Here is a 12,955-nt window from a genome sequence, read left to right as displayed (position 1 = left end):
TACTTCAGCTTTTAAAACATGGTCTTTGTATGAGATGTCAAGGAGTCTGCGGTAACATCTCATCTCTGTGGTCTGAATCTTTTTCTCTAATTCTGCTGTTAGTATCCACGACTCACAGGCGTGTGTATAAAAATATTGAGATGACTGGTGAGCGCATTAGTCTAATTTTTGAGCTGTGCGTGATGTTTCTGTCCCTCCAAATAGGCTTCACTTTTGACAGCGCAGCTGTTGTTTGCGCGACTCTGGAGAGAATTTCTGGCCTTGAGCCTTCATCTGAGACGATAGATCTGAGGTATTTGAAGCTGTTGACGGTTTCAAGTTTCTCGCCCCTGACTTTGATGTCCGCGTTGATGCCATTGATGTTGTTGGCCATTAGCTTGGTTTTTCTCGGCACTGATCTCCATGCTGTAGGCTGCTGAGGTTGTGTCCAGCCGCTCCACTAATGTGGCGAGCTCCTGTTCTTCTCCTGCTAATCCATCGATGTCATCGGCAAAACGCAAGTTAGTGATTGTCCTGCCTCCAATACTGATTGTTCCATTGTGGTCTTCCAGAGTGTCAGTCATGATTCGTTCTAGGAAGATGCTGAAGAGTGTGGGAGAGAGCAAACAGCCTTGCCTCACCCCGACCGTTGTCCTGAACCAATCCCCCATGTTGCTGTTAAGGTAGACTGCGCTGGAGGCCTTGTCGTATAGTTGTTGTATGACGTTGATCAGGTTGGCGTTGATGTTATATTTCCTCATGGTTGCCCATAAAATAAGGCTTATATGACCTTATTGTGTTGCAAGTGCCGTAAAACTCTTACAAGAACTAAAGGCTGCATGCCAGACCCTGTCGAAGGCCTTTTTAAAGTCCACAAAGATGTTCTTACTTTAGGGGTGACTAAATGCAAAATAAGTTACTGCCAAAGTCGAGCAGTCTTGTTTTCTGACAGTACCTGTTGAAGGCATTAATTTCAATTGAAGTATAGTCCGGGAACGTTGCCCGAACCACAATTGAAGTATCTGAATATTCAGACATTTAAAAATCTCTAGAATTTAGCTCTAGAAATCGAATTCGATGCAAAAAATGCTTCCCCCAAGTCCTCGCAGAATGGCAGAATGAAAGATGACGCCGAAATCTCTGAAATAACCAAAAAATCTTGAGAGCGGAAAAATAGAGGTCAAGTTTATTTTCCCGAGAGTTTGGAGAAATAGTCACTGCGTAAAATTTTTTCTTAATTCCCACCCCCTTAAGGGGATTTTTAAACATTTAACTCCATTTTTGACTAAGGTGTGTGTGTTCTTGAGCGCATGATTTAGTTTTACTTTCATTCATATTTTTGGCCTTTTTCTTTGCTTTCAATGAGATTGGTTTGATGTGACAGAGAAAGCATTCAAAAGCTAAAAGGGATATTTCCCCCCTTAGCATTAGCACTCTCGTTTGAATGTGCTCAATATTTCCAGACCCAGCATAATATTGTAGAGACATACTCGATTTCTATCAAGATCTACTTAGATCTGCGAGTCATGTCTAATTCTCACCCCAGGTTCAGAGGTCGGCCTTCAGCCTGTATTACATATCTAAGAATCTTGAGATATCTAGATCTATCTAGAGATACAAAAGATGAGAAGTGACCTGACCCGGATGGGAATAAAAAAAACAACTATTCCCACCTCGGGTGGAAATACTTCCATGAAGAAAAGCAGAAGAGAATTTAGAAAGTAGGAGGAAGCTTTTTAGAACAACAGAGAAGACTTCGTCATGAAGTGTTTACAATAGTTGTTTATATAGAGTTCTTACTTCCTTTGTGCTTTTTGTGTCCTTTTATACCATTTCTAAGGTGTCAAGGGGAGATGTGATTGTCGGACGTGGGCCAGGACGTGCTTTGCTTTGTGGATCATCATACTGTGTTTTTGAAGGATCTCTTTGACCCAATCCAGCCATGTTTTCATTCTTAGTTTACCTTTTGTTAAATATCATAATATGTACATTAAAGTAATAAACTTGTAAACCTTTTTAACTTCCTTCTGGAATCAGTATTGTCTACGGGTCATTATTTCATCGTAGAATGAATAAGGGAAACCAGAAGTTTGGAGCTGATTTGTGCGTCTTGAAATTTTCTTCAGAACCCGGTCTGTTTAAGAACACACTTTTTCTGTCTCCTTAAGAACAGGCTTATACTTATAGACAGAGACAACTACGATGGACCTTGTTTTCCCTCACTATAAACTAACGTGTCTGCAGTGCTATTTGTATGTCTGTGTGTCTTTGTTTCCCTGAAGTCTGCTTTTATACTGAACTGTATTTACTTAGGAACGGGAGATCTCTTCAGAGCATATATTATGTGTGCTCCTGCCATTTCTTAAAAAGTGAAGAGGAAGAAGAAAATGATTGCTTTTTATATTAAAATATATTAGTAACCCCAAGCTTTCTACTCACTGTGTAATGCACATTCTCACAGAAGTTAGGAATTTTTTTTTTGCTACAGCCGTGATTTGATTTTGGTCAACTTTTGCACTTGACATTATTTTTTTTCACAAGTTCTGAAAACAAATGTCATAGTTGTTTAAAAAAAAATTATATTATATATATTACATATATATATTTTCTTGTTCTTAATTGTCTGCAGGTCTAACATGCGAGTGTCAACCTGGTTATAGATATGCCAAAAATTTTGGTGGAAAGGAAGTAACCTGTGTGGCATGTGGAGCTGTGAGTTCATCGATTTGTTCTTTTGTCTTCTGTTTAAGGGAGTGACAATTATATGGAAGGCTCCATTTTACAAAATTTTTTACTGAAAGATATTGTTACTGGAAAGAGAAGGAAAAAAAGTAAACATTATCCTCTTCCCTTTTCTATTTAACGTTTGTGAATGAGGTTTTTCAACTTTGTTAATTTGCAGAGGTACCAGAAAGACTTAACTTTGTTGATTTGTAGAAGTACAAGAAAGACTTCACTTGCATTTGGTTGTGAGAAGAAGATTTAAGGGTAAGGAAGTGGCAAGTTGAGGTCTTGATTTGATCCCTCTAGTTAGAATGTTGTAAAAACTTTCTTTTCTAAGTGAGAGTGAATTCAAATTTGATGTAGCACTTGCTCTTGTGTTTGGCTTTCTCAGAACCAGGCTGTGTCAGACGATGGCTGGGAATGCGTGGAGTGTCCCGGTGTAACCAGCGCAGCCACGGGGACTTGCGATAAATGCTTGGGAGATCGAGAAGTAAATGGTGAGAGCAAGAAAATAGAACGTGTTGGAATGGAATCCTCAAGTTAAGTGAACAAGGGGAAGGCCATGAGGAACCTGAAAAGGGCAAGGAGGATGACAAGAAAAAACAAAATTTTGTTGTCTCCTTTCAGAGTACTCTCTCGTTATGTATGCAGTGACATCATGCTTAGATGGCGCATTGGCCATGTTATAATGTGGGGGCGGTTGGGCACTGTAAGCTCAGTTAGTATCATGCTGTAAGCTGTTATATCAGTGCTGGGCAGAAATCCAAATAGATATCTGAATATCCAGTTCATATGCCTGATTTAGATAACGAAGTTGGAGACACAACCCATTTTGACCTTTTTTTTGTTCGAGGGGAGCCCTGGGCTCAGGCTTACTTTCTCTGAGATAGCGTCAGGGATGGGGTAGGGCTGACACAAGGGAGCGTATAGATTAGGCCTAGATCTATCTAGAATCGCACATAGTTTGCGATGAGTAGGGGGTGATGGGGAGTGGGGTTACGTGGAGGTGGTGATGGGGAGTGGGGTAATGGGGAGAGGGATAATGGGGAGAGGGATAATGGGGAGGTGGTGATTAGGAGTGGGGTAATGGGGAGTGGGGTTATGGGGATGTGGTGATGGGGAGTGGGGTTACTGGGGAGAGGGGTAATGGGGAGAGGGGTAATGGGGAGGTGGTGATGGGGAGTTGGGTTACTGGGGAGAGGGGTAATGGGGAGTGGGGTAATGGGGAGGTGGTGATGGGGAATGGGGTTACATAGAGGTGGTGATGGGGAGGTAGTGACAGGGAAGGGGTGATGGGCCTGTGTGCAAGAAGCAACCAGACCAATCGGAAATTTCTGAGAGCCAGACCTACTTTTAAACTGGTTTAGATTTTAATCCACCTGCACCAAGTCTAGCGGGAAGCAAGTTTAGGTTTCAGATTAATGTTGCTGAGCACGTATGAAATCGCGGTGGACCTTGCTATATCTAGTTTCTATACATTATATCTAATATATCCCTGGTGCTTGCGTTGTAGACTAATCACAATCATGGTTTAACACCCTGACCCACCTTCAATCAAATTATAGTGTGTTCAGAATTTAGTTTCATTATATGTTTATATTACTGTTCATTTATATTATGCTTGTGACTGTAAGCCTGCATGTGTATGCATGTTTATGTGTGTGTGTGTGTGCATGTGTGTGTGTATTTGTGTGTGTGTGTACGTGATGAAATACCAAACCAATGTGCCAGGACCTGGACAATAAAGATGTATCTTATCTTATCTTATACATACTCTTGAATAAGGCTCTTTCTTCCTAACGGAGGCGGAGGATACTAAATTATAGTCTTGATGTGTTTCCAGTGCTACGCCTTTTGGATGGGAACTTTGCGACGGCGACAGCATCAGGAGTAGGTCAGGTCACGTGTCAGACGTGTAGTGCGGACACACAGCCCAATGATGGTCTCGACAGGTAGGAAGAGGGTTGGAGCTATCTGTGATCTAGAATTTTCTTTGTACACTTTAGAAACCATTAGTGGCGTCGGTAGGTTAGGGGTTAGGCTACTGGACTCTTAATCGAGAGATTGTGGGTTTAGGGGTTCGAGCCTCAGCTCAGTCCGATGTTGTGTCCTTGGGAAAGGCACTTAACTCGATTTTTCCCCTTGGCTGGGTCCTTTAGGAGATGGATATTAAACTCGGAGGTCCCACCTCTTAAATATTCTAACAGTGTTGATAGGAACATAAAAAATTTACCATTTCACCATCTTTTTTTAAACAAACCTTTCCTTGCTCTTATGCCCTCATCGACAGAGTCTGATCATTTAGGAGGCGGGCTTCCGACCCTGCCAGACAGGGATGCAACATCCTAGTAGATAGACTGAGATACTCTTTAAAAACTGTCCCCATTTGGGAATCACACTCGGTTCACTTTTGTGCAACAGTGAAGTGCGTAACTGCTGTATCACAGATGCTAGTGGAGCATGTAGGTTTGAATGTAAAAATAAAGCAATAGGAAAGGAAATGTATGTTTGATATGAATTTGTTAACTTTGCTTACACTCCCATATCTAATCTTTGGCATTTATATGACCATGCTATGCTGCAAAATTCTTACTAACACAAAGCTTTGACTAAAACTAAAAGAAAGTAGGTGGCTGGCGGGTGGTCTGGTGTGGTTTGCTTTTTCTTTCCTATCAAACATCTATCGTCTTTATCTCCCCTCCTTCTTTTTTGTGTTTGTTACCCTCTTGTAACACCTCTAATCTGCGGCACTTATATCGAGGGCCGCCAAGTAAATTATGGTAAGTCATGTTTTTCAAATTTTACAAGAGAGACAAAATACGGATTTTCTTGACTCATTTTGGGTGGATAAACTTCATTTTCATCAGGGAGCCTAATGTCAGTCATGGCATTTGTAGGCTCCTTTATGAAAATGAAGTTTATCCAAAAAGACGCGTCAAGAAAATACGTTTTTTGTCTCTCCTGTAAAATTTGAAAAACATGAATTACCATAATTTACTTTGCGGCCCTCGATATGACCTTAGTATGTAGCAAGTACCGTAAAACACTTACTAACCCCCTCAACAAGGAAGTTCTACTGACTGAAGTGTCTTTAGGCCATTCCCAAAGGAGGGATGTTAACATGTTCTTATGCACAGTAGAATTGTGCATGGGCTGATTTATCAATGTCATGCTCCTACTGTGCCGGAACAACATAGGGGGAACTGCTGCTTTTTCTTTCGTCCTCCTCACTGTCGTCAAATGTCCTCTACTTCTTTTGTATGTTTGTCACTCTTTTGTGAGCTGCTATTTCCGGGGTGCCTTGATAGTCGAAGCAGACTTTGTGCTGTTGAGGCTAGAGAGGTGAGCAGAGTAAGCCTGATTCCCCCTTTGGACTTCTCTGTTGACATCCACCCCTTGGCGCTCATATGACCTTATTCAGTTGCGAGTGCTGTAAAACCTTACTAAAACTAAAACTAAACACTTATTAAAACATAAAACAAACTAAAAGAAAACTGTTTTGCTGCCTAGGTGTGACCGTTGCAGCACCACCCTGAGTATCCGGTCTGCTGGGGGCTGTGACTGTGACAGTGCCACAGAGGAGCAGGTAAACACGCATCCTATTCTTTCATAATAATAATATTGATAATAATAGTGATAATAATAATGATAATGATAATAATATCAGTAATAGTAATAATAATAATGATATTAATAATAATAATGATAATAATGATAACGATAATAATAATAATAAATGCATTTTTATAGCACATATCCACGCTCGACTAGAATTTTGTATGTCTGTCCAATATGACTATTCGTGTGTGTGCATGTGTGTTGGAAAGGTGGGGGGGTGTGCTGACGTGTGTGTGTTGATGTGTATGTATGGGGCGTTTACATGTATGTATCTATCATACTGCAGTGAATTTCTCTTTGTGGAGATTAATATTATGATATCTTATCCGCTCTTGTTGGTTGTTGACGGGTGCTCTGATGTTAACATTTCAGTGTGTAGGTCCTTGAGGGCCTTCATTTCACAAAAATGACTCCCAAATTCTGTATTATTTTTTTGCAGCTGAAAGACATTTGTTTTCAGAAGTCATCCCTCCCTGCAGATTACAATGCTCCATCGTTGTCTCAGATCACACTAGAGGTTAGTCAAGGTTAAGGTTAAGCCTGGATGTGTCAGTTAAGGCTAGAGGTTAGTTTATTAAGGTTAAGCTGTGACGAGTCAGATAAGGCAAGAGGTTAGTTGAGGTTAAGGTTAAGCCATGACCTGTCAGATAAGGGTAGAGGTTAGTTAATTAAAGTTAAACTGTGATGTGTCAGTTAAGGCTAGAGGTTAGTTAAGGTTAAGGTTAAGCCGAGACATTTCGTATGTGGCTTGAGGTTAATTAAGGTTAAGAATAGGCCGTGGTGTATCTGGGGTTTGTTAGACCCGGGATACAGCAGGGGATTCTCTCTCGAAATCACCAGTTTGTGGTGTTGGACTGAGTGGGAAGCTTTTCCTCTTGGATAAGGATAAAAAAATCCGAGGTGCCATGTCTGAGGTTGTACCAACAGACTTCTAGATTCTGGTTGTGTTTTAGCTTGCTGTCCTGAGTGTCGACAGGGAACATGAAGAAAAGATAAATAACCTGTTGGGTCTGACCGCCTCAGGCTGCTCAGAATTCTATTGGGATGTCATTGTAAAGTGTCTTTTCTTTTGGCTTTTTCTTGAACAGAAATTTAGAGACATAGTGAGTGCTAAGTGTAGGACTCCATAATGCATCACTTTTCAAAATGGTGTATGGCGGAGTCTCACACGAAGCAGTCGATGTGAGTGTAAAAAGAAACAATTAAATTTCATAACCTTAGTTTTTTGGATAATGATGTACAGAACACTGTGGAATGGAACATGATGTGATTTATTTTTGTTGTTTCTAGAATTCCCAGTCCGTGTCATCTGCGTATCTGACAGAAAATGTCATTGCTGAGTTCATCTTGTGCAAGGTGTGTATTACATCTTTTTGTGTTTTTCGGTTACTATATTCCTGGCTTTCTTACTTTTTTTTGGTTATGTCCCTCCCTCCCTCCCTTTACTTTTTAAGAAATTGTTTGTACACCTATTTAGTTTCATTGTGTTGTGTTGTGTTGTGTATTCTGTGAAAGGCTTCTCATTACTCTTGAGTGACAAAGTTCTATCTGCTCAGTACTTGGTTTAGGGAAATTTAACGTAAAAAATTTTGAGTTTCACAACATCTCAAGCTTTTTTCGAATTCAGTTTTTGAAATATCTTGATGACAGCTCCAAATAATCTCACAATTTTGATGGAGCATGTAGAACCTTTTGTTTCTGACCTCATGGTCTGAGTAACTCAAAACTGTAAAAAGTGTCAGATAGAACTTTGTAATTCTAAGGCATTGTATTGTTGCGAGGATTTTGTATCCATACTTTTTCCTTCGAAGGCAAGTTGCATGATCATCACCTGACATCAAAATGTTTACCCTGTTTAATGATGTAGATTTTTTTGTTGTGGCTTTTTTCCCCCTTTTTTCTTATGATTAATTTTGACTAAAATTTATTCTCTGATGCTGTATTTGGCAATGAAGCAATCTATAGTTGCTTTTTCTCAAGACTGTATTCTGGGTGAGGAACAGTACGATGTAGGCATCAGACATGAGTATCACATATCCCTTCACCGAGACCTTAAAAAATCACTGTGCATGACTGCTCATCTTATCACTTCATCACTTCATCACCTTGTCACCTTTTCACCTCATCACCTCGTCACCTCATCACCTCATGACTTCCCTTGATGTTGTCTTGGATTGTTGGCCTCTGTGTGACTCTACCGGCTTCTTGGTGGAGTTGTGTTCAGTTGTATATATATGTGGTTGTCTTATTGTCTTAGACAGGTGGATGTCTTGTACAGTGTCATTTTATATTTTAAAAAAAGCAAGGAGTTTGATGGGAAATGGTGGGTTGAACAAGTGATAGTCTTGGAGAGGTGATGGTTAGGGCAGGTTTGACTGTATTATATATATAATATTTTAATATCAGTGTTGTAGATATCAGGTTTTATTTCTAATGCATACCCTTGCTGTGAAGAAAGCTGTATAGATGTACAATTCATGATGACTCAAACAGACTGTTTGGCATTTCGAGACGCTCTCAGCTTTCATCAGAAAAAGCTGCCATTCTGCGTGCACTCAATCATTCAGATAGTGAGGAGATCCTTTAACTGTCCTAGCCAAGTAATCGGTCCCCGTTCGGTGAAGTAAGTAAGTACAATGGGGAGAGTGTTGTTCCTTAGAGCGCAAGGCCAGGTGCTTTCCGTGAGATGAACGTGGACTGACAACATAATGGCTATAGCTACTTAATATATGTGAGTGCATACTAGATGAAATGGTTTGGGCATCTGTCAAGACTACCACCAGACAGTATAACTGTGAGAGACTACTACTAAATATGAAATGGATACAGAGGAAGAGGCAGGCTCCGGAATAGATGGATAGAGGGGGTCAGAGAGACATTACACTGACAAAAATATTATAAACATGCAGCATTCGATACAACAAACAAGAGAAAGACTTTTGCTTCCCTCCTCAATACTGCAGTAAGGAAGCAGAGGCAGGAAAAAGTACAGTAAAGTAATATACTGAGCTTCCACAAGAAGGATCAAGTGTTCCCTTTTTTTAAAAACATTTTTTTTCCAGGACTACAACAACTCGATGTCATGTCAGTCTCTGGCCAACATGTGTGTGCTGACCATGTACCAGGGCAGCTTCAGTCCTGCACGGCTTGCTCAGGCGTGTTACCTCCTGACTGTTGAGATACCGTGAGTACCGGATGTGACTGAATGTGTTCATAGATATAGTGACAGTACTTGATGAGTTCGTAGATATGGTGACAATACTTGATGCGTGAGTACCAGATGTGACTGAGATATAAATGTGTCTTCATAGATAAAGTATGAGTACTGGATGTGTTCATAGATATAGTGTGAGTACTGGAGGTGTTAGTAGATATAGTGTGAGTATCGGATGTGACTGGGACATTACTTGTGTTCGTTTTTCTTTTTATATTATCGTCCCTTCCTTTACTTTTCTTCCTGTTCTTCATTGGACTAGATTTGACTTACCTGACATTTTATTCATTATTATTATTCTACTGACATAACCATATTGCGCTGTCTTCTTGTTACAGAAATTCGCTCATCTACTTCGACATCAAGCCGCAAATCTTTATCCAGGACGATGCGGAGGATGTGCTGTATTCGAAGGAGATCCGCACTCAATGGACCGTGGACCCACCAACGACCTTCCCCTTCCTGGTGGGCCAGTTTTCTCTGGACGGAGTCTTCGAAGGTTTTCAGGAGATGACCGGAGGCTTTCTGCAGCTGTGTGATGCCTCTGAGAATTTCCTCAATGCAGCATTCGTGTTTGGCACGTACTACAGTCACTCTGTAAGTGTGGGTGGTTGGCGGGGCTCTGGTGTAGTCTGCTCCTTCTTTCCTATCAAACATCTATCGTCCTTATCTCTGCTCCCTCTTTTCTTTGTATATTACTCTCTAGAAGCAACACCTCTAATCTTCGGCACGTATATGACCTATTTGTGTTGCAAGTGCCGTAAAACTTGTACTGAAACTAAAGCAGTGTTAATCATGAATCTTGTACTGTAGTTTTATTTTTTGTTGTGTTTTTGATTACTTGTCTTGGGAAGGAATCTGATACTTGCTAAGGCTTTGACTAACATTTACGTGTCATGTTTCATCTCATACTTTGAAAAATGCAGTGAGATTTATTACGAACATATTGAAATTAAAACTTTTAACAAATAATTCTGTAGTCTTTGGACAGACCTATCTGTGAGTGACTGAACTAAAGTTTTTTTTCGAAACAGAAAAAGAAAGAATTTCAAAGCAGAAAAAGAAAGAAGTTCAAAACAGAAAAAAAAGAAGTTTAAGTTTTTTGTCGTTCTTGATGTCAGTCAGACAGTCGATGGTGTGCACAAACTACTCAGTTCTCTCTATCCTCCAAGCTGCCTTGCACTTTTTCTCTCCAGTGGTGTAGCATGTGGCCATGTCTGTGCTCTGTGTGTTGTGTAAGTCGAAAAAACCCAGATGCAAACGTTAAAGTCAATTGCTCTGCAGGTTGAAGAACCAGCAGTCGCCTCTCCCTGAGGTCTGGCGAAGGAACACAAAAAAGAAGGAGAAGACTACGTTGTTTATAAGTGAACCTAGGTGTTCTACTTGAATTAAACTTAATTTTTTTTACCCCAATATCTCTGTGGGTGGTTGGCGGCTGCTCTGGTGTGGTTTGCTACTTCTTTCCTATCAAACGTCTTATCGTCTTTGTCTCCCCTCCTTCTTTGTTGTGTTTGTTACTCTCTTGTAACACCTCTAACCTTCGGCACTAATATGACCTTATTGTGTTTCAAGTGCCGTAAAACACTTACTAAAACAGAAAAATGAATATCTCTTCTCCACCTCATCCTACATCTGCCTACCAGCCTGTTGTGGGAGGTTGGTGGATGCTCTGGTGTGGCGTGCCCCTTCTTTCCAATCAGACATCTATTGTCCTCATCTCTGCTTCTCCTTTTTTCATATGTTATTTTCTGACAACACCTCTAATCTTTTGCACTTATATGACCTTATTGTGTTGCAAGTACCGTGAAACTTTTAAAAAATGACAACTTCCCTTCCAACCTTTTTTAATGTGTGTGTCCCGACCTCAGTGTTCCATTCCGGCGCTGTCGCTGTGGGACCCTGTCAAGTATCCCCTCAAGTTCTACGAAATTTGTATCCTTTACAGTCATTTTTGCTTGGGAGAGTAAGTAAGCAGACAGTGTTCGATCACTCCATACAGCGACAATTGTGCTGGACTTGTCTACGTTTTACTTTGAGTGTGAGTGTCAAATTAAAAAAAAAATTGTTGCTAGAAAAGGTTCCCTGTTTTTATACACACTTCTTTAAAAGTTGTGTTTTTAAAGAATTCTGCTTTTCTCTTGGAAAAAAAAAGTTTATTGAAAAAACAATCAAAATGAAAATGTAGCGTTAAAAAACAACAACTTTGATTGTTTGTGGCCTTGACCTAGTGTGAGACCTGCGGTACACGTCTGACGGTCGGGAGACGTTATACCGTGTCCCAGTGAAGATTCTGAACTACCGAAACTTCCGGGGGAATAGAGTCAATGAAGGTAACAGCTGGCTTACTACTCTCCTTCTCTCTTTTTCTCTGCCTCTTTCTTTCTCTCTATCTCTGTACTCTCTCTTTTGCTATCTGTGTACTGTCTCTTCTTTCTCTCTGTTTACTCTCTACCTCTACCTCTGTCTCTTTCTTTCTCTCTATCTCTGAACTCTCCCCATCTCTCTCTATCTTTGTACTCTTTTTTTTTTATCTCTTTCTGTACTCTTTCTGTACTCTCTCTCTGTTCTCTTTCTCTATCTTTGTTCTCTCTCTCTCTCTATATATATATATATTCTCTCTCTCTCTCTCTCTCTCTCTCTCTCTCTCTCTCTCTCTCTCTCTCTCTCTCTCTCTCTCTCTCTCTCTCTCTCATACTCTTGTCTCTCCCTCCTTTTCCCTCCTTCTCCCTCTTCCCCCTCTCCTTTTTTCCCTTTTTTCATGTCTCCCCTCCTCCCCCACTCCTCCTCTGCCTCTCATCCATCCCCCTTTCTCTCGCTCTTCCCCTCTCTCTTTCTCCATCCTCCTCTCTCTCCCTCTTCGCCCTTTTTCTCCCCCTCCTCTCTCTTCCCCCTGTTTCTCCACCTCCCCCCCCTTTGTCTTCCTGCCTTCTCGTTCTGCCTTCTCCCCCTTTTTCTCTCCCTCCTCTCTCTAAGACAAGTTTCTCTTTCCCTCCCGTGTCCCCACACAGGCTCAGACATCGGGGAGTGGAAATTGATGCGCAGGTTTTTCCTGGTAGACAACGTGGCAACCCAGTCACCAACTGACTCAGGTAAGTGCTGAGCTCAGAAGCTGCTGGTATCTTTTGGAAACGGTAAATAGGGTTTTCCCTCATTAATTCTGTTACTTTCGTGTGGAGAACAGTTCTTATTCTTAGCATTTGTTTTCTCAACAAGCAAATATCAGTTGGGTGATAATTCTACATTGTACAGAGCTTAGAGCCTTATAGGGATTAGGTAGTGATGATGATTATAATGATGATTTATCATTATAAAATGTGTTTTTGTTTGGAAATGCAACTTGATAAATTTTTCATCATTTTCATATAACCCCAGCGGAATTCCTGGATGAAGAACAGTATTATTATAATTTTTTTAAAGCGG

General features: G+C 40.7%; 1 protein-coding gene across 1 annotated transcript in view; it reads left to right on the top strand.

Annotated features, from left to right (window-relative positions):
* The window catches only part of LOC101851442 (meckelin), a gene marked incomplete in the record, with an annotated part of 33,125 nt that overhangs the window by 2,453 nt on the left and 17,717 nt on the right, over positions 1-12,955 (top strand). Inside the window, 11 exon segments of the mRNA XM_013088102.2 lie at positions 2,609-2,691; positions 3,095-3,200; positions 4,547-4,655; positions 6,214-6,289; positions 6,761-6,838; positions 7,612-7,677; positions 9,384-9,505; positions 9,874-10,132; positions 11,404-11,467; positions 11,770-11,865; positions 12,544-12,624. Of these exon segments, the coding sequence (XP_012943556.1) occupies positions 2,609-2,691; positions 3,095-3,200; positions 4,547-4,655; positions 6,214-6,289; positions 6,761-6,838; positions 7,612-7,677; positions 9,384-9,505; positions 9,874-10,132; positions 11,404-11,467; positions 11,770-11,865; positions 12,544-12,624 (1,140 nt within the window).

This window comes from Aplysia californica, unplaced genomic scaffold (genome assembly GCF_000002075.1).
Source record: "Aplysia californica isolate F4 #8 unplaced genomic scaffold, AplCal3.0 scaffold00686, whole genome shotgun sequence".
Taxonomy (NCBI): Eukaryota; Metazoa; Mollusca; class Gastropoda; order Aplysiida; family Aplysiidae; genus Aplysia; species Aplysia californica.
Note: the sequence above shows the minus strand (reverse complement) of the source record. Positions and strands in the feature narration are given on the sequence as shown.